At 42.8% G+C, this 20,923-nt stretch overlaps 2 protein-coding genes across 4 annotated transcripts in view; both read left to right on the top strand.

Annotated features, from left to right (window-relative positions):
* Positions 1 to 74: 74 nt before the first annotated feature.
* Positions 75 to 13,504, top strand: LOC119174698 (uncharacterized). 2 transcript variants are annotated; one of them, XM_075895227.1, is made up of 8 exons: positions 75 to 690; positions 777 to 843; positions 1,667 to 1,937; positions 3,336 to 3,521; positions 5,851 to 6,288; positions 9,730 to 9,873; positions 11,745 to 11,908; positions 13,364 to 13,504. In XM_075895227.1, exons 1-7 carry the CDS (start codon positions 510 to 512, stop codon positions 11,859 to 11,861), a joined length of 1,404 nt encoding a protein of 467 aa, XP_075751342.1. In that variant the 5' UTR covers positions 75 to 509; the 3' UTR covers positions 11,862 to 11,908; positions 13,364 to 13,504. The 2 variants fall into 2 exon arrangements, with proteins under 2 accessions (XP_075751342.1, XP_037281628.2); XM_037425731.2 differs by lacking the exon at positions 13,364 to 13,504 and having other exon boundaries at positions 11,745 to 11,935.
* A 3,270-nt stretch (positions 13,505 to 16,774) lies between these two features.
* The window catches only part of LOC119174700 (SWI/SNF-related matrix-associated actin-dependent regulator of chromatin subfamily A containing DEAD/H box 1-like), a 30,002-nt gene continuing 25,853 nt past the window's right edge, over positions 16,775 to 20,923 (top strand). The window contains exons 1-4 of one of the 2 annotated variants that reach the window (XM_075895226.1): positions 16,775 to 17,368; positions 17,455 to 17,515; positions 18,006 to 18,300; positions 19,842 to 20,030. In XM_075895226.1, the coding sequence (XP_075751341.1) occupies positions 17,212 to 17,368; positions 17,455 to 17,515; positions 18,006 to 18,300; positions 19,842 to 20,030 (702 nt within the window). In that variant the 5' untranslated portion in view covers positions 16,775 to 17,211. Of the gene's footprint in view, positions 17,369 to 17,454; positions 17,516 to 18,002; positions 18,301 to 19,841; positions 20,031 to 20,923 lie in introns of both variants that reach the window. The other variant, XM_037425732.2, reaches the window with a different exon arrangement.

Below are 20,923 nucleotides of genomic sequence, written 5' to 3'. Positions count from 1 at the left end.
TATAACTATCGTAATTTCTACGTCTATTGGGATTTAAAGCCGCTTGAAAGCCAAGCCAAACCAGTCACGCGGCGAAGCCAGCCAACTGTAGCCAAGCTACAACACTTGCTGCACTTGTCGAACTCGAGCCCGAGCCTCGGAGTCTATCGAAGAATGCTGAGCGCTGAGCCGCGGTTATCGCGGGTCGGCGCTTGTCAACTTATTGTTTCGACAAGTGCCTGAATGCCAGCGATCTGTCCCACCGATCGTTCTTGGACGTGTGTTAAGTGGCGTGTGAGATGACGTTGTGTTAGAAGTTTTTACAGTCAATGTTTACGGTTTCGCGATGTGCAGCGATTGAGCAAGTTTCTGTTGTCTCGTGCTTGTTAGTGTGTTGTTGTGCTCTTACGAATCGCACAAATTGAAGAGCCCCACTGATGGCTTCAAGCTCAGGTCGTTTTCGTCCGAGTTGACAGCTGACAATCATTTTCCAGTGACGTGAATGCCAATATCCCGGTTACATAATCACCATGTCCAATTCACTCGTCAATAGCGGTACCGCATCATCGAGCCTGTTGAGCACGCTCAGGCAGTTTAGGCCACGAAAGAGATGTTTGCAGCAAAACTTTGTCTCCGAAAAGCTTCCATCGCAGAGCAGCAGCAGCCAGAGTCAAACCCACAGTCGTCCTTCAGTGCCGGGCCGAAACGAAAGTTAGTTTGTCGACTTACTTTCACTTCTCGATAAATATCGAATGCTGTGCTTTCCTCTAAAAGGTGCTTTGTGTGTTGATGTGCAGATGATACTGTCAGTCCTGGGACTTCGGAATCATCTTTGAAGAGGCCAGGCCAAAGCGTAGTAAAAAGGCAAGTGATGCTCTACACATCCGTTGCTAACCTTGCTACATTGATTGCACCTAGGTAACAATGATAGCTTGCTTTTGAAACATATTTGCCTGTTATCTTGCATTAGCAGTCAGTCTGGGGCGTTTTTGCATGCTACTACACGACGCAAAGGGCCCATTTGAACCTCATTGGCTAGCTTGATACAAACACTACTATTTCTCAAAGATTAGCAAGTTCTAGCCTTGAAGAAAAGTCTACTTGTTGAAACATTGGCTCAAGCACACAACCCCTGTTTATGGCGTTTTTTCATTTCAAGCATCTATCTTCCCCTTCCTGCCATTTTTTAATAATGATTGTTGTATATTAATGTCCCAAAACCACGACATGATTGCGAAAGGCAACATATAGTGGAGGGCTCCTGGAATTTCAACCGCCTGAGGTTCTTTAGCATGCTCATAAATCTAGGTACAGAGGCCTCAACTCTTATCGCGTCTATAGAAAAATGTGGCTGTCGTTGTTTGAGATTTGATCCTGTGATCTTAAATTCAGCAGATAAGTAGCACAACTTGCTATTAGCTCAACTTGCTATCGTGTTTATATATATATATATATATATATATATATATATATATATATATATATATATATATATATATATATATATATATATATATATATATATATATATTTATATATATATATATATATATATATATATTTATATATATATATATATATATATATATATATATATTTATATATATATATATATATGCATGGTTTGTGGCAACCACTGTTTCATTCTCTTTCTTGTTTTTTTTTTTTTTTTGTACACTGACTGCAGTGCAAATAAAACTCTTGGCAATCAACCTAGAGATTCAGCTGCCAACTCGGAACAGGGTCCATCCACATCCACTGGAGTGAAGAGAAAGCTTTCAGAATCCTGTGGAAAGTCGAGAGTATTGGGACAGCCTGCTCCAAGTGCCTTAAAAAGGACTGTCAAGAACGAGAGCAGTGAGGATGAGAGCTCAGATGAAGAGGGCACAAAGTACATGACGGAAAAAGAGAAAAGTCTCAAACAGATCATTGAAGAGTTCAAAGGAGCCGACGTTATGGTATGTATCAGGGTGCATAGTTGTTAGACTTGTTTCTTCTACTTTCCCTTCCAACATTGTTGAAGGTACAATTGGGAATCACTCGATTGAACAATTACCATTCTCCATAATTACTGTTAGGGCCTGTTTAGATTCATTCCCCACTGTAGAACATACTATATACAGGGTGTCCCAGCTAACTAAAACCAAGATTTAAAAAAAAAAAAAAGATGTGTGCTGATAGAAAGTCCTACCTGTTGTATATTAGTTGCAATCATGTGTACATACAACCTGTGTTCTTTTCTTTAGATGCGAAGCAGCTCTTTCTATAGCCTGTGTAATACAAACCATAGATACCCTCCATACACACCCCTCTCTGTACGCTCGCATCTCGCTTCTCGTGCTGCATGCTCGCGTCTTGTGCCGGAACAGGAAGACACTCGCAAAACTGTCGCTCTCCTCTCCTCTCGCCTCACAAGGTCGACGCTGGCAACATCTGCTAGTAAAAAAAAACGACTGCTCGTGCTGCACAACCGTACACTGGCCACCCTGTATATGTAGACGCACTATTGCACGTTCAGAATTCAGTCAAAGGCGTCTTTACTCGGCTTTCGCTTGATGAGCGCCAGTGTCAACATTGCTGCCAGCGTAAGCGTTAGTGCCAACTGCCTCACATCTACACATGGTTCTCTTTAGTGGGAGCTGGTCCAAGTTTTTTTTTTTCAGGGTGAAGTGCTTACAAATTAATGACTTCAATTAGCTAACTTTTTATTCTTGCTTGAATCCGTGAAATATTCACTTTATTTTGTACCTGGCCTCAAATAACCCCAGTATCAAGCACTCATTTTTGTTGAAATCTGCCTGGTTGTTTTTTTTTTTTTTTGAAGAAAAAACAAAAATGCACGAAATATGAAATTGACCCACACTCACGCTCCACTGCTTGAATGCTTACAAGCATTCTTTAGTTGACACACAGCTGCATCCGTTCACCACTGCACTGTCCAAAGCTTCACGCTCAAAGGTAGGTGCGCTAGGAGCGTCTTTCGATGACTGTTCGTCAAGTAGTGCGAAACCCTGTACAATGAACGAACGATCGTAGCAGTTTTGTGTCAGGTTACTGAGCCTAGAAATGGGCTTATATATGCACTCATCACAAACAACTGCATGAACAATGTGCTAGTTGATTGGAGCTTCAGAACAGAGTGTATTCATGTGCACGTCATATTTTCTTCAGACAAGAAGCGACGTGAAAGGCCTAAGTATGCTTAACAGGAACATGAAATACTTCATGTGGTTCAGAGGTCACATTTTGAGATTATGACTCTAGAGTCACAAATTTCAAAAAAATATGGATTCAACCAAAAATTGTTTGTAATACAGCAACTAGTTTCCTCCAACTTTAATTATGTTGCATTTCAGGCTCTCCAAGATGCCCTGGTGACATGTAAATGGGATGTCTGCGAAACACGGGCATACCTGCAAGAAAACCCGCCCCGTCGTATGGCTCCCAACCCTTACCGCAATGCCCAATTCAATATTTTTCCAACGTCTAGGAGCAGAAATGTTGATTCTGACAGTGAAGAGGAGAGAGAACAGTCTCCACAGGTGAGACTCCCAAGTCAGCCCTATTCAGAGTGACTACCGAGGGTGACCTGTGGTAGTCATTATACACACAAGAGATGTGCTCGACATTTACCCTGAGTAAATGATGGAAAGTTTTTGTGCGATTGCTTTCCAGGCATACCTTTTCCCTCGTAATACACTCAAACCTCGATATAACGAAACTGTATATAACGAAGTATTTGTTATAGTGAGATAAGTTAAAAATATCTTTGCAATAAATATAGTGCTAGGAGTAAAGCTTTATAATGAATTTTCGGATATAACAAATTAATTTTTGTGTAAGATGCAACTTTGTTATAAAGAGGTTTGAGTGTACACACAAGCAGCGAGATGGTGCTCTAAGAAAACATTGTTTAAGGTTAGTTGGTGCATACCAGCTTCATCTCAAAAACCTACAACAAACAAGAACAAAAGGAAGGAGTTAAGATTGGGATGGTGGATGTTATCCCGATGGTTCAGATGATCACGACGACACGTTGAAGGACTGGACTGCTTGCTCATTTCCTGGCAAACTTCGGTTTATTTACACACTGACACTTATTTACAAATAAAGGCCAGGGTGGCCACTAAAGCAACCGGGGTGGCAACTAAAGCACAGTAAGCACTGGCCTGTATTAATATTAACGTCGGCGTTACTTGCCAAGCCCTTCGTGTACTGCACACATCGAAACCAACTCCTCGATGTAGTATCAACCTTGGATCAGAGTCTGCGCTAAGCATGACGTCTGTCCCCCTCAACGTAGTATCAACCCTGGATCAGAGTCTACACTAAGCACAACCTCTGTCCCCGCTTCCCGATCTCATTCTCGAGCACCAAGCTCCCCCCCTTCTCTCCAGTTCTCTTCATTAAATACCTTCCGTCTCATCTGAGACAGCCTCGTGGGACGAACTCCTACTCGATGCTCCACCAATGGAGCAAACAACTGCCCTTTCCTCAGAAATGGGTCTCCGCCTCTGCGTTCCCACACTTTGCTATCCTCCGGGAATCAACTAAGAAGACCTCCGTCTTTTCAACGATGTACAGCTTAAATGATACTTTCGTGTGATAACAAGCCCGTCTAGATGGCTGGTCGGCTGTCTGGCGTTAGTAGACGTGATTCTTCCATATATCCACACATATTGTTACAGCATGGCGCAAGTGGTGCTGCCTTCGCATGACGTAATGATCCCGTGCTCGTCAGCGTGTCTTGAGCAACTTATCTACATGTTTCTGAAACCGAGCACGCAGTTTCCTGGTCACTAAGGTTTTGCAGTGACGTGGTTTTTTTACCTACAGTTTGTCTCAGAAATGACGCACAGGGGCGTTTTTGGTGACATGCCTTGGCTCGTTTGTTGGGAGAGTAACAACGACGAGACAAGCCATCTAAGACACAGGTGCATCAACCTTGGCTGCAGGCGCACGAAACGTGGTAAAAATACAGGGAAGCTGTATAAAGCCACATCGTCTCGTAGTGGCTTACTTTCAAAAATAGTTGTAAAGCTCAGAATAAACGTGATTAAGCATAGTTACAGAAACTCCTGCGAAAACAGAACAGTGGCAACATGCACAAGTCACTAGATGGGCCACCGGCATCGCTATGAATCCTCAGCATTGCTGGACAAAAGGCAAGTCGGTGTTCAGAGCCTTTCAAATGGAAAAATACTGCGTATAAAATAACTACGTGCTTTTGGGAGTAACTACTGCAGCCGTGAACACTGCCAAGGGTAACTTGTCACGCTGGAAAAAACTAGGTCGAAAAAAGTTATTTGTCGGTTCCTTTAAAAAGTCTGCCATGGAAAAATAAAATAAAATTGTAGTAGCTGTCACAAGATCTGTTTCAAGCTGCTATTGAAGATGTTTAAAAAGTGAGGTGTGACTAACTTTAGCTCTTGACTCTATAAGAGCAAGATGACTCTGACACACAGCAGCGGACATCAGCCAATACTAGCATTTTATAATAGCACTATCGAACATTACTAACCAATGCTCGTAGTATGCATGTACAGTAGGCATGTACACCACCAGTCACTGTTCACAAATAAAAAACGTGGAATGGGATGAGTGTACACATCCCCTCTTGTCTTCTCTCACATAAAAAAAATGGTTCTACTGTACCCGCTCTAAGAAAACCTGCTCATGGCATGAAATGACCTTACTCTTTGCCCCCCATCACAAGTGTTGGGGTAAACAAATAGATCGAATCAAATCTATTAAACTGACAAGTCTGAAGGGACATGCTGCATGCAATTAGTGGCAGCTAAGTCCAATTCATAATTAAATTTCGTGTGTTTGGCTCCCGGTCTTTGTCACATTTTTTGCATTAAAATGCAGGCAGCGATTGCTACAAGGAACAAAGCATCAGGAAGGAATGTTACTCGCGATGAGCCTGAGCCTCAAGCTTCTGCGGATCCTGATACGTGTTGTTCACCAACATGTTGCCTGCAAAGGACTGTGGAGCTTGTGCCCGTGTGTGAGATAAAGGTGGAAGTCGTCAGCGATGACGAAGAGCAGATTGATGGTGACGTCCATGGTACGACAAGGGACACTGACGAAAGTGACGAAGAAACAGATAGCACACCTGTAAAAGTTGAACCGTGCATCGACGAAAGGAATGAAGAAGTGAAGTGTGCAGCTGTGAAAATTGAACCGCGCATTTGCATGGGTTTCTTGAACAACGCTTCTTCCAATGAACTGGTTACAATACCCATCTGCGAGCCGAAACTTGAAGCTGTTGAGGAAAGTGGGCCAGATGAAACGTGGAAAACGGTGGTGGGTATTTTTTTTTCTCTCTCATTCTTTTCCCTTACTGGGTCAGTGATAACTGTAGCAGTTGCAGCAAGGGCTCGTCACTGTTTAACATATGCGAATGGCAGCGGTAAACTTTCACAATGCATTGCATCTCAGTGGTTGTGGGCTATTAATATTCGGATCCTGCTGATGAACATGCATTAGGGTTGTACAGAATTGGTCTTCAGATAATTTGTGGCTGATTTCGCACCGCTGTGATAGTGGCATGAAATGACCTTACTCTTTGCCCCCCATCACATGTGTTGGGGTAAACAAATAGATCGAATCAAATCCATTAAACTGACATGTCTGAAGGGACATGCTGTGTACAATTAGTGGTAGCTAATTAGGAAAAAGCACTCAATTTGCTGCCAAGGGCTCCAGCAGGGTTATGTATCTTTTGTCATTCATGTGCACACACCAGAACTTTCCCCTCCGTTTTGAAATTTTGAACAAAGGAGAAAAACTTGGCTTGTAGTGAAATTGATAAATGAATTGTCTATATACAATGAAGTAATGTCAACAAAGCATTATGGTAGGTGATTTTCTTATTCAGAGCCTTTAAAGCACGTAAGCAGATAAGCAGATCATGTATGAATCTGTGTGTCTATTGCACCATTGTCACACATTCACTGGTCGCGACTTGGGCGGATCTGGATTCAATGTTTTGATCTTGACTCTTACTTTTCACACAAGCTGCAGAAGAGAGTCAGTCGCTGTAAGTTTCATTTTAAATTTTGGACTGAAACCTCTGCACGTGAAGTCGTAGATTCCAAAGCATATTGTTGCAATTTTGGCGACATTGGGTTGAAGTTTCAAAAAACTTGGTATATATAAAACTAGGTCTCTGGCCTTTCCCTATGTAAGATTTAGTACACACTGCGAAAATTCAATATGTCATGGCGTTTGGTGCGGAAATTTTAATGTGGCATTACCATCCACCTTTTCTTTTTGCACGTTTTCTCGCTTGCCAAACATTTTCTTGCGACAAGCATGGTAGTTTTGGAATGGCAACAAAGTAATTCACTAAAATGAGAAAAAAGCTTTTTCTCTTTAGTTTTTCTTGAAAGTTTTGCACAAATACTTTGTTGTACCTTCACTGTGGGAAACTAGACTTTCACACTTGTCTAGAGCAGTCCAGCATGTTGCTGTAGCTGCTGACATCGTCTGTGGCTGCTGTACATCTCATTAGCCGCAAGCTTCCATTTATGCTTGAATTATAGCATGAGAACCCAGCATGCAGTATGACTGTTCAATATCATTACATAGTTGGTGTCTGCATATTTTTGCGAAAAACGGCGGCTGAGGCAGCTAACTGGTCGCTCTATACTTCGTTTTATACATCAGATACAATGCTGCCTAAGCTGTTTAAGCAGTCCAGCCAGCAAGTCCACGTTTCTCGCACTTGGATTTCATTGTCGTAAACGTGTATTGTGCAATTGGTTCCGGCGGCGCTCTACCCAAACTAATTGCGGAGGCCACAGTATGAGAACACAGTGATCTAGAAGAACATGTTGACAATCGTATGAGAGGGCATGCTTATTTCTAAAAGACAAAACATCTTCAATTATTCCACAATCTAAAAATGGAAAGAGAATGATGTTACAGGTGTTAAAATCATTGAACTGTATCTTTTTAGAAATGGATTTAGTGTAATAAAGAAAAGCTGCTAAAGAAAAGCTGTTCATGCCCTGATGAACACATCCCCTTGTAAAAGTGTTAGGCCCAGTGACCTTCCTTCCTTCTTCAATGACCCCTTGTTTCTTTACAGGAGCACTGACATCAAATTTATCATGCCAAGATTTTTGTGTCGGCGAGTAGCTATAGACCCCGTAGCAGCGATTCGCGACCTAAAATGCAACTGAGGGATGAATAACTATCATTTTTATTGATTTATATCACTGGTATCTAGCACAATTCAAAACGGCCTGCGATCCCGCCATTTTTAGCGCTGGGAGCACCACCAGTGGCGCTACCTCGCGGTGACCTCCAGATCACGCCACAGCTGACCAATTCTCCACAGAAAAGAGTGACGTCAGGCTCACCTGCTCTGTAAACATTTCCTCTGCTGGGCGGACACATTCAGTCGTGCCTTGTCACCTGCACTGCTGTCATCGCCCTACAAAGTGTCGACTCGGGTTCCATACGATAGTCTGGAGCTTGGAATCACCCTGATTCCCGATGTCGCGAATTATTTTTGCTTCGATCGACCTTTTGCAGAACAGTGATTCCGAAAGGAAGGCTGTTCCAAGCAGCGCTACAGAGGTGCCCGAGGATGCGCGCTTCAACCATGTTCGCTCGTGTGTCTCAGTTAGCTATATTGGTGCGTTTGGCATGCAAAGCATTCATGTATACACAGAGTGGTCAATGCAATGTATCTATCGCGAATGAGCATCAGCGGAGAAATAATATACATTTCCTGCTTGCCGGGTTCCTTTTCGCGCCTCCAGATGGCCCTTCCTATCCAGCCTCTTGCGGTTAACACGGTATTACTTTTACGTGGACGCAAAGTCTACAGATTAACTAAAATTCAACGATACCTGTGTGTTACTTGTTAGCGATGATATCTGACTATATGATGTTCCACTTTTGATAGCTTCTGGTCATGTCGATGTGTAATACATACGTGATATGAAAAGACACCCTCATTGCGCTTTTTATGTGCTTCGAATTAGACAACTGCAACTCACCTGCAACTCGCAACGATTCCCCGATATGCTGACCGACAAGCACACGCCTAATCATGATCTGTTTTTTTTTGCCATTATTTTTAAGGTGGTTTTTATCTTGATAATTTTATGAAATCATTCAAAGCGGTGCGACGAAGATCAGATGGGATGAGCGAGTGCGTTTCTGCACTACGGCGCCAGTCGGCGCCACGATAAGAACACTTGGATCGTACCCGTCATCGCTAATAGGGCATTGTCATTCAGGATGGTATTTGTGGAATGTATCCCACCGAACACGTAGAACTAGTGTCGATGTCGCAGGGCAGTCTATTTTTCTTTTTTTCTCCTTAGCTTTTCTACGCTGTTTTACATCAAATTAAAATAACTTCCACGCGACGGATGCCGTTCAAATTTGGCCAAGAAGATTTATGCATACCAAGCGATCGAATGACGAGCACATCTTAATCTTGAAATTTGATGTCAGTGCTCCTTTAAGCCTCCATCTTTCTCTGTGTGTCTGTCTTCTCTGGACTTAGTAACTACGAAGCTTTGCTGTGCGGTTCTTAGTCATACTGAGCCAGCAAAAAGCTATGTGCCCGGGAGAGTAAACATTATTTTAGATTCACATTCCCAGGAATATTTTTTCTCTGAAAATAGTGAGCATCAAGGGCAACCTTGTGGAGGAGACATCAGAGAAAGTTATTCTGGAGCATGACCTCATCAGTTGTGTTCTTGGAATGTTCCTATTCTCCAGACCAACCAACAAGAACAAGAAGACGTGGCTGAGGGAAATGACGATGGTGAAGAATTTATACTCCCTACCGAGCATGTCACAGAACAGCCATCGTCTTCTGTGGAGGAGAAGCAAATCAATCCCGGTGATTTTGTGGCTGTTGAGGTACGGTCATATTCGTCCGAGCACTTGCAACTAAGTGCGATATCTATATATCATTCCAGAAATTTGCAACTGCCCTTTAACTTCTTGCTTCAGTGTGGTAAGGGTTTATTTGTACTGTTAGTTATAATACATTTAAAGGAATGTGTGTACATAAACTGCCGAGGTGCAGTATACAAGTTCGCCATATGATACAAAGGATAAGGCGAAAAATGGGTACAAGAAAGCATGGGCTCAATCATTAGCTTTTTATTAAATTAAAAATTAAAAATTAAGCTCGACATGAAAAATACATTTTTCAAAAGAAAAGGAAGCAACTAAGCAGTGGATGGGGGGGTGATGTTAGTCTGCTATGTATAAGGTAGTACTGACAAGTGCACATAAGCAGTACTAAATCTACTTGTGTAACAACGCTATTATAAAGCTTTGTTCTACAAATAGTGGCAGGAGCTGTTTCTTGTGTGGATTAAAGCTCTGTAAAAGGTTACTGTAGTGTGACTAGACTGTTAATGTGCCAAGTTGTCTAAACAACAATAGTAAGTCAGCTTTAAAAGGAGCACTGACAAAAGTTTTGCATCTTACTTTTTCTGCTGCAATAAGTGTTGCTCACGTTTCACTTATCCTGGCTGGAACACTCGTTTGCTTGAGCTATTATGTAGCACCAGTCTCAGTTGTGCTTTCATAGAGTGCAGAGAAAGGTGGGACTCGGAGTGGTTTTTATGCAGACAACGCTGGTTATGTGAGTACTCAGAACAGTGTGCGCATGAGCACTGCGTTGACAACTCTTCGACGAAGGCTTGCTTCGTTGCTATATGGATGCTGCTCTAATCCCATCTAAGATGGTTCAAATATGTGTGACCCCTGAAAATGCACCGCCAAGGCAAGAACATCAGCTTTTGTACACTCATGCGGGTGCCCCATATTTTCATTGAAAAGGTCTGCTGGGAGAGGGTGCTCACAAAGATCGTGGCAGCCAACACTAACTCATGGTCGTTTTCTTAAAAATGAAAGGCACGTTTTACATTCGGAGGTAGACACATTCTTTAAAATTAATTTTAAGCATGTTCTATGCTATAATATTCATTTCTATTTCGTAGATGATGCATGTGTGTTCACACAAGTCTATTCCATCAGTTTTCTCGCCTTGAAAATTTTCTGTCAGTATTCTTTTAGCACCTTAATCATTTTGGATGAGTGCAACTCATCCGCTCGCAATCATAGCATTTAATGAAAAAAAAGACGCGTATTTCTGGGGCCCAACAGAGAACACGGTGCAGTGTCAGCTCCATATATATTTCCCCGTGAGTGCCTTGTATAACACTCGCTCGTTTTCAAGCTAGTTTGTGTCTCGCATCAGAGATGGCTGCACTTGCTTGGCACTTTCTTTTATTAACTACCGTTGCACCTTTTTTATGGCTCGTATTTACAAAATGTTGTGCAGTGCTTTGCTCGTGCGTCATCATGGAAAAGGAGCCTTCTGTCACTAAACAGATCTTCTGACGCTAGTCATTTAAATATTGGAGTTCACTTTGATGATTTGACATGTTATAATCACTAGGATTTCAACTGCGACATTATTTTGCGAAACGTGAAAGAGAGTAGTAGCCCGTGGGACTGTAGACCTTGTTATGCTAATTTGGAGTAATATATACCTTAATTTTTTTCTTCAATCAAAACATGCTTTTCAGAAGCAGTATATCTGATCTCAACTCAAAAAAAAAAAAAAAAGCTTTTTAGACTGAAAAACTTAAAAAACAGTGGGTCATGGATTAAAATGGAACAGGGAAATGGGGGCGTCAGAGTTCTTTTATAGTGAATCACTTTTCCTTGGATTGGTCCTCTCCTTATGTTATGCTTGGCTGTTGTTATTCCAGATTAAAGAAAACTCCAGTAAGGTGCTCATGGCGGCATCTTTGTATGCCACTGCTCTGCAACATCGCATGAGTGAGGATCGACAACGGCCACGGTTGAGGCGTGTGCAGCCACTGTAGCTTTTGCACTGCCTTGTGGTAGAGAGTGGTCCGATGTCTTCCCGAAGGTGATTTTATTAAAGTATACACGTACACGGCTGGTTTTTTTTTGTGCCTGTGTGTGTGTGTGTGCATGGAAAGTGTAATGTAATAGTTGTAAATAACGTTCATTGTCATATGGGCCACACAAACACCTGAGTAATTTTAGGTACTACGGTCCAACCAATTTATAATGAACACGAAGGTGGCGTGGGATAAGTGGTCGTTATATCAGTAGTTCGTTGGATATAGACTCGCCCATAAAAGCAGGTGCTTAGCCACCACTTTTTTTTTTCCTGTGTATCAATTTTTAATCAAAAAGTGCTAACAACAACTCTGTTGACAATTTTAGGCCTTTTCATGTATTAAGTGATGTCCGCTGTGTGCTCACTAGTTAATTAAACCACGTTCACAATTAACTCACGCCGTTCTACGCCACGTTGAACTAATCATCCTTGGCTAATATTTTTCAATAAATTTTGTTGAATGCTTCCTAACTCCATGTTGTAGGTGCGCTTCGAGCTGTCGCTCATTACCGCGTGGTGCCACGATTTAATCGGTGAGCTTTGCAGCTTTCATAGGAAGTGAAACAGTGATATTTCAATAAAACAACTTGAGCTACCATTGTGTTTTTTTCCTGTTTAGAGTCATACCTATTTACACGACTATGGTAAAGGTATTGGGAGCAACCAGCCAAGCAGCCTTTCATACGACGTTGTAGGTACAGGGTTGGCCGCATCTTAGGTGAACACCCCGTAAGTGTTCAAGCTGTTGAATCTGTAATGTCTATTGTACTTCATGGGGGAAATTATGGCTAATCAAGGCGTCTATAGGCACTGTAATAATTCTATGCAATATGTATTGAATGTTGGCTTCTATGAGGTCTTGAATACTGATGATGTATTCACGTTAGATATGAATTACTTTTTGCAAAGGAGGACATTTGACTCGGAAGATCATTGCGATAATTTGTCTATAAATGTAGAGCTGCTTTTTGAAATGTGTTCAATGACTTTACTGTGGGCTAGTGAAAGCCACCTTAGTGCAAAATGATGGATTGATTTAGGAAGAGCACACTAAAAATTATTTCATAATTGCACCCACAACAAATTTACCCTTCACACAGCTCTGTAAATTTCATACTAAAACTTTAAAGTCCGATAAATAATTACCATTTTGTAGTTCAATCTCCCTGTGCAATTTAAAAATTTTCCCACAATATAGCATTATTATACTATTGTACGTTATGTGTGGAAAAACTTTATTTAGGTTCATCTGGTCGTGAACAGATAGCTTAACCTGTCCGCCACGTCGTGGGTCGTTGGACTGTCCATAGCTGCGTCCTAAATTTGTACTGCTTACCGTAGCGTCTCACTTCGACGATGTAACATTTTCAACTCGTAACGCAGGGCACCGGCAGAGAATATGATCTTAGCCGGCAAAGTCTGAGCAAAGCGCGCAAATTTTTGGTGTCTGAATTTCAGGGTGAATTTTGTACAAGAGTGCAAGACATGGGATATGCCCCGACCTGCAGGAGTCTGAGCATCAATGCCTGAGGCCTGTTCAGTTTACTGTGCGGTGGCGGATACTTTCGCCTCATCAAATAAAAGTTCTTGCAAAGTTCATTGTATTGATTGATTTGTGGGGTTTAACGTCCCAAAACCACTATTTGATTATGAGAGACGCCGTAGAGGAGGGCTCCGGAAATTTCGACCACCTGTGGTTCTTTAACGTGCGCCCAAATCTGAGAACACGGGCCTACAACATTTCCGCCTCCATCGGAAATGCAGCCGCCGCAGCCGGGAATCGAACCCGCGACCTGCGGGTCAGAAGCCGAGTACCTTAGCCACTAGACCACCGCGGCGGGGCAAAGTTCATTGTACGTCGTTGGAGGGTCTTTGTTGTCCAGAACCTCATCTTCACGCCATTCAGTAGCTACGCGGTCGACCACTCCTCGCGCAGTTCTGTGGGCCTTCTCGTTGAGGCTGGATGGAGTGCCCTCAATCTGTCCCACGTGAGCTGGGAACCAGGGGATTGTGTGTTGTTGTACCTCCTTATTTCGCAGGATGCGAAAGGCTGATTCCAAGATGGTGCCCCTTCCGAATGCCTGGACTGCTGATCTCGAGTCACTGTATATTGTTGTTCTCTCGTTGTCTAGCAGGGCCAAGGTTATTGTGATCTGTTCGCCAACCTCAGCCGTTGTGGTCTGGACTGACGAGGAGTTCGTAACAATGCCATCTTGATCAACAGTGACTGCAACAAATTCTTTTCCGCTTGCGCACTGTGCAGCATCAACAAAGCAGCAACTCCGGGCATGTGCATGGGCACTCTCCAAGAGGGCTTTATCCCTAGCCCGTCGTTTGCCTACATCGTATTCAAGGTGGACAATCCGAGGTATGGGCGCCACGGTAATACGCTCTCTCTGTTCTCGAGGAACGCTGCAGTAGCTGGTATCGATTTTTGTTAGGGGAACTCCAATCTCTTTCAGGATGTTTCTCCCGGAACTGGTGTTAGAAAGTCTTGTGAACTGCGCCCTCTCTTGAGACTCGGCTATCTCTTCCAGCATGTTGTGTATGCCGAAATGAAGCAGCCTCTCTGAGCTTGTATACATGGGAAGCCCGACGGCTCTCTTTACCACTTTTCTTATCAGCATGTTCAACTTGTCCCGAACCGACCTCTGCCAGTTGTGCATTGCCGCTACGTAAGTGATGTGACACATCACGAAAGCATGCACCAGCCTGATGAGGTTGTCCTTGCATAGTCCTTGCTGTCGGTTATCAACCCTTCCTATCAATCTGAGCGCATTGTCTGTTTTTCTTGTAAGCTTCTGTACAGTCTGGTTATTTAAACTGTTTGACTCAATCATCATACCCAGAACGCGGAGGGTGTCCACCCTCACTTGTCCTTTGAGTGGTGTCGATGTCATCTACAGGCCTCCAACCTTTCGGTTTGGGGCCCCTGCACTTGGGGCTGTACAGTAGCAGTTTTGATTTACGCGGTGAGTATCGGAGTCCAATAGGTCTGAGGTAGCTTTCTGTGACCTCAATAGCATCTTGAAGTGCAGCTTCCGAATGCCCATCACTGCCCCCGTTGCACCATATGGTGACTCTATTGTCACATGAACAAATATTCATTAAAGTGGCGCTTAAGTGGGACATTGAATCGGTTTGAACAAGTTGTTGCTTAAATCTGTACTTTAACGGCAAGTTGAAGGTTATAGTATAATTTTGTTTTCGATTTCACACTGACCTTTCTGCATGTGGAAGTCGGCGTGCATGATGTCATGAATTTCAAATGTTTTTTTTTCTTCATAGCCACTTTGGATCGAAGATATTTTCCTAAACTTGGCGCATTAAGCCTTCTGGGTCTCTTGATCATAGGATATTGCACTTAATTTTTACCGATTGAGAGCTAAATAAGCGACATCAAAATAAGTGTCGTCACAACGGGTTGGTGCAAAAACTTCAAGGCAGCGTCGCAACCCAAGCATCTTTTTGTGGCAATTGTTGTGCGAGAGGCATTATGAAAGCCATTTTTAAATAAGAAAAAAAAAAACTTTTGCAGTTTAGTGTGTTCTGACGATGCCTCGTTTTTTTTTTTTTTGTCCATGCCACTGTGTTTTGTGCTGCCAGGCCTAATCGCTCGCGGGCCTGATTTCGTACGTAGTACCAACGTCGAAGACTGCAATAAATATCATTGCTGTTTCTCAAACTTGGCTGGTGAATTAGTGTTGGTTATGATCAGCATACACTGTACTTATTAGACAGTGTGGACGATCGATGTCTGTCGAGTAGTCTCACAGCTTGCTTGCGTTACCGCTGCCACGCGTATCTTTCGTGCTGTGCACTAAAGTCAGTTGAGTTCGGAACTGTAGCTAATTAAAAAAAAAAAAACAAGACGTCCTTGTGAAATTGTTTACGGTTTCTTCTGCCGTGCTTACATGGTCGAGAAGAAGAAGAGCATCAACGATGCACGCACGTTCCATCTTTCTCTCCTCGTGCGTTGCAGCAAACGGGTCGTATTACAGCGAGGCGACGTACAGAGATCAAGCATGAGACTGAAGATGGTAACACAACGTGTTCTAATTATCACAATAAGTATTACAAGCTTTTGCTTCCCTGTACATCTTGGTTGTAATGCAGTGAAGCCTGATTGGCAGAACAAAATTAGCGGTTCTAACTTTCCTAACTCCCACAAAATATTTGGTGCAACTTCCGTCTCTGTAAGGTAAGGTAAGGCTTGAACATGACTATAGCAGTGCGAATGGTAAGCGAGTTAGCTGAATTAGCTATTTGATTTTTTTTGTTTGTTTTCGCTTTCGCATATCGCGAGTCGCTGCACATCCTGATCGTTTGCTGGGAAATGCCGCCACCTTATTACTAGGTAATGAAATGGGCTTTCGGATATTGAAGCGCTGTTTTAAAACAGCTTAATGCTGTTTAGAAAACTGCCCTCGCGTACGCTAGATTTTTGTAAAATGTGAGAGCCTGATGAGTGCATTTAACTACAATTTAACTGGCAGGCGCGCGGTTTCCGACGCAAGCCATCGTGTAAAAAAAAAAAAAACGAAAACCTGCATTTGTTGTGGCAGTGGTAGTAAAAATGCATATGAAACCAAACTAACGTTCACACAACTGTGAGCAAATCGGTTCTAATATTGGTTATTTTTTTGTTCTCCGCGCACGACAAGTAAACCCAATCTGGGTCATTGCCGAACTCGACACGAATGTTGTATTTCGCCCATTCGTTAACTGTATTACTTTGTAAACACTGGCACCCATCGAGACGGAAGAAATACAAAATTCAAGCCGTTTATTAGGAACAATTAGCGGCAAATTAAAGGTTAAGCCTACTTTTCTCATTCGAGTCGGCGACCGCAGCGCCACGCTTGACCCGAGTTGCTCCAGCCTGCTCCAGCTCGGTCAGCCGTCCGAGCCGAGCGCTGAGCCGCGGCTACCGCGGTCCGCGGTTGTCATCTTCAGGATTCATCAAGTGCCTGGTTTACGTTTCTGTTGTCCTAGCCAAAGTGTTCCTGTTAGTTTGCTGTTAAAAAGTCCACAGTACTTGAGGAGGTGCAGCGTATCGGTAATGGTGTGTAGGACTTGAGATATTTGTTTTCTTTGTCCAACCACCGCTGGAGTTGACAACGTGCACGATTTCGCGGGTAAACTTTTGCTGTCCCGCTGGGGCTAGCAAACGTGTTGTGCGGTATTATTTCGGCTGCTGTGATATCGATCGCATTGCCGTGTGTCAAGTGCAATACGACGGAGCAGGAGTTGACACGTTGTGACCTGTCTGAGCTGTTTGTTCTTTCCGGGGTGCCTTGCGCAACATGTCCGATTCATTGGTCTCTAACGGCAGCAGCTCGCCGAGCCTGTTGAATACGCTTAGACATTATAGGTTTCAAAAGAAATGTTCGCAGCAGAGCCCTGGCTTGGAGCGACGTTCGCCGTCGAGTGACCAGCGAGGTTCGCCTGAAAGAGACGAAGGTGGGTCTGTCGACCTGCGAGCGTGCGACTCGCTATCGAATGCTGTGTTCGCGTCTGAGAGCGTCTTTGATTTTGTTTGTGCGCAGATGAAGTTGTCATCCCTGAGACTCCCGAGTCGGTATTGATGCGGTCTGGGCTGGATAAGAAGTAAGCGACTGTACTATCCTCTGCACATGCACACACAAGCCCCCTGTTATGTTTTTTTATCGCTACTCATTCATTCGACCACTTGGTGAGGTGTGCCAACATGCACGTTATCTCGTAAAGCTGGAGCCTCAAAGGCTTCAGCTTATGTAATGACAATATTGAGTAGTGACAACTGTATTTTCTGAATTTCTTCGCTTGCATTTACTGCGACCTGCCGTTTGTTCGTTCACCATGCATGCCACATAGGTTTGTGTTTCTACCACTCATGGCCTCAGAGAACGAGGAAAAAAATTGAGAGTGTGAAAATTGATGGTCTAACCAGAAGCCATTCTCAATCTCGTAGTGTTGTAGGCACGGACCTAGCTTTCTGACATTCTGAGTATCAGTTGCTTGGAGTCATTGCAAGCTGTATCGAATAGTACAGTGTTGTGATTGACATATTTTTCCTAATTTTGTGATCATATTTTTGTTTCTTTCACATTGTCAGCAGTGCGGAAGCGTCTCCTGATATAATCGCAAGCTGCTCGACTGCTGACTTAGAAGAAAGTCAAGTTGTAACCAATGGAGCCAGGCGAAAGCGCGTCCTCTCGAGCAGCTCTGAAGAGGGTGGAGGGAGCAGCAGCAGTTCGAAGAGGTGTGCTCTAGATGCCGGAAGGGAAACTAACCACATGGACGATGACAGCAGTAGGGAGAAGAATTCGGATGATGAGTGCACGAGGTATATGACTGACAAAGAGAAGGGTCTCAAGCTGCTGATCGACGAGTTCAGAGGAGCTGACATCATGGTTAGTAAACTACATAACTGCAGGTTGCATATTTCTGTTGATTACAGCCAGACCGCTTGCGCTCCTTCAGATCGCTAAGTACGACATTAAAATGGCAAAAATCATCAATTAACTAAAAACAGAAAAAAAGCATTGTTAGTCACGAGGCACGTGTGCATTAACAAACAGGGATGGTTAATTGAGAATATGCCTACGCTGACTTCTAAACGGGGCCTACATGGAGACCACCCAGTGTAAACATGTATGCCGACAATAATCCAGGTGTACAGTGGTCTGTGTAGTTATGGTTAAAGTTTTGTCAGTTGTGGTATCTGGTCTGCATCTTTGGCAGCCTGGTAATTCAACATAGTCATATCTGTACTGTGTGCTTTGTTAATATGCTCGAGCAAGCCTAGTTCAAGCAACAATAGTGACCGTCTGGTTTGAAGCTCATGTTTTCGAACGTCATCAATGAAGTAGCGTGCTAAAGGAAATCATTTGTTCAGTTTGAAGCAGTTCAAACTTAGTATGTAATGATGTTTCTGTATTGTAGGTCTTTCATATTCATTGCTAAAGTACTGGTGCAATTTAGCAGCTTTTCCTTTTTTATATTGCATTGTAGTAGTCAAATCAATTAGAAGACATTGACATTCTTAATATTCATGTAGAATAATGAATGAGAAAAGCAGTAATATTCCGTGTGCCTTCTCAACTACATTGCACGTGTGCTGGTTCACATGCTGTGCATCTCCTAAGCAAACTACTTTACTACTCACTGAAAGAAAGAACTCTAAATTTGAAGGGCTAACTTTTATTTGTTAGACACAATATTATTGGGCACTAACAGTCAACAATGCCAAGGAATGTATAGGGGATGTTACTAGTAGTAAATGTTATGTAACTGCAAAGAAAAAAAAAACGAGGACGAAAAGTGAAAAGATAACTTGCCCTGGGCAGTGACTGAATCTAATTCGAATGTCGTGGGTGCGGTCCCTGCCCACGGCATGTTATCTTTTCAACCACGTTTCTTTCTTCACATTTACATTACATTTAGTTTTAATAACATCTCCCTATACGTACCTTGCCATTATCTGCCTCTGCTCATTAATATTTACTCACTGGTACTATGTTGTAAAATAATGCACAGCATTCATTTATTTCGTACGTAAAGTGTAAAAATGTAAGTTCATAATTTTGATTCATTCAACAGTTTCAATTCTGGCACAGTGGCACTTTTTTTCAGGCAGTGAAAAAAAAAAAAGCTGCATGCTTATTCGTGTTTTTGGGAAAAAGCTCCAGTAGTGTCACAAAAGCTTTTGGGAGAGGTGCACTTAAACTTAATTCATTATTATCTGTAATCGCACATTTATTGACATCTGCTTCAGTGCATTTTAAACTTGTTCTTCCGAATTTAATGTTGCGGCAAAGCGAGGTATTTTTCCAAACTTTCATCATGATATTACGTTTTCAGCCTTTCTGGCCTAGGTAATTCAGCCGGAGTTGTCTTTCAGTGTCCCGCGATCGTTGTAATTTTGACCTTCATCTATTTCTTTGCAATCTAGGACGTTCAAGATGCTCTGGTGCAATGTAAATGGAATGTTCATAAAGCGCGTATGCACTTGCTGGGCAACCCTCCGGGCATCAAGGACCCCAGCCCACATCGAAATGCACGGTATAAGACAGTTTCCTCATCCAGCAGCAAAGGGGTGGAATTTGATGGTGCAGAAGAGCAGAAAAAGGCTTTGCCGAAGGTATGTTCCCACACTTGCTTGCAAAATACTTTCATGAAAAACTGAGCTATTTCATTTGGCAGCTAATTGCTTCTGTCGATGTGATTGCTACTGGCGCTGAAGTTTCTTGCACTTTTTGCTAACAGAGCATGTTAGTAAAATTTGATAGTACAGTGGAAGCTCATTAGTTTGAACTTAAGGGAGACTATAAAATTGTTTGAATTAAGTGGAGTTCAAATCAGTGGGCGGTCACTTGAATGAACAGAAATCTCACCACATTGCGTGGGCAAAGTCCAGAGAAACTCTGTACTCGTTATCGCAAATAAGATGCTACTACTACACGTTCGTGGCAGGTGATTTCGTGAATCAGTTTCATGGAGCTCGAACCATGAACAGAAATATGATCAGTTAGTGATACACCAGAAAGAAGCACCGATTGGCACTTGTGTGAACAATGAGCTTTAGCTTCGAAATATTTGTGGCCATTCGTGCTCAAAAATGTGTATATTTACATAACAGAGATAACACAAGCAAAATTGAAAGCAATCAGTAATTTGCTTCTGTTTGTTCTGTTATGACTCCATGAGCGTTCCTTGCAGCTCGCCCAATAGCTCTGGCACAGCGTTGGAATTCTCACCTGCTGAGAAATGCTGCTGTTTTTCTGTGTTGTATCTAGCAAATTTGGTATGGTTTGGTTTTGCAACACATTGTGATCACTGAGGGCTAACTTCTGCGAGGAACGATGAAAACAAGAGGTTCGCAGTTTGAATTAACCGTTGTGGAATCTGATGCATTCGAATAATCGAGAGTTTCTTCCTGTAGAAATACACAAGGCTGCGTTGGGATCAGCGCGTCAGTTTGATTTAACTGTAAGTTTGAGTTAACCAAGTTAGAATCAACAAGCTTCTGCTGTA

This window comes from Rhipicephalus microplus, chromosome 5, assembly GCF_043290135.1.
Source record: "Rhipicephalus microplus isolate Deutch F79 chromosome 5, USDA_Rmic, whole genome shotgun sequence".
Lineage (NCBI taxonomy): Eukaryota > Metazoa > Arthropoda > Arachnida > Ixodida > Ixodidae > Rhipicephalus > Rhipicephalus microplus.
This window is presented reverse-complemented; position numbering and strand designations above follow the sequence as displayed.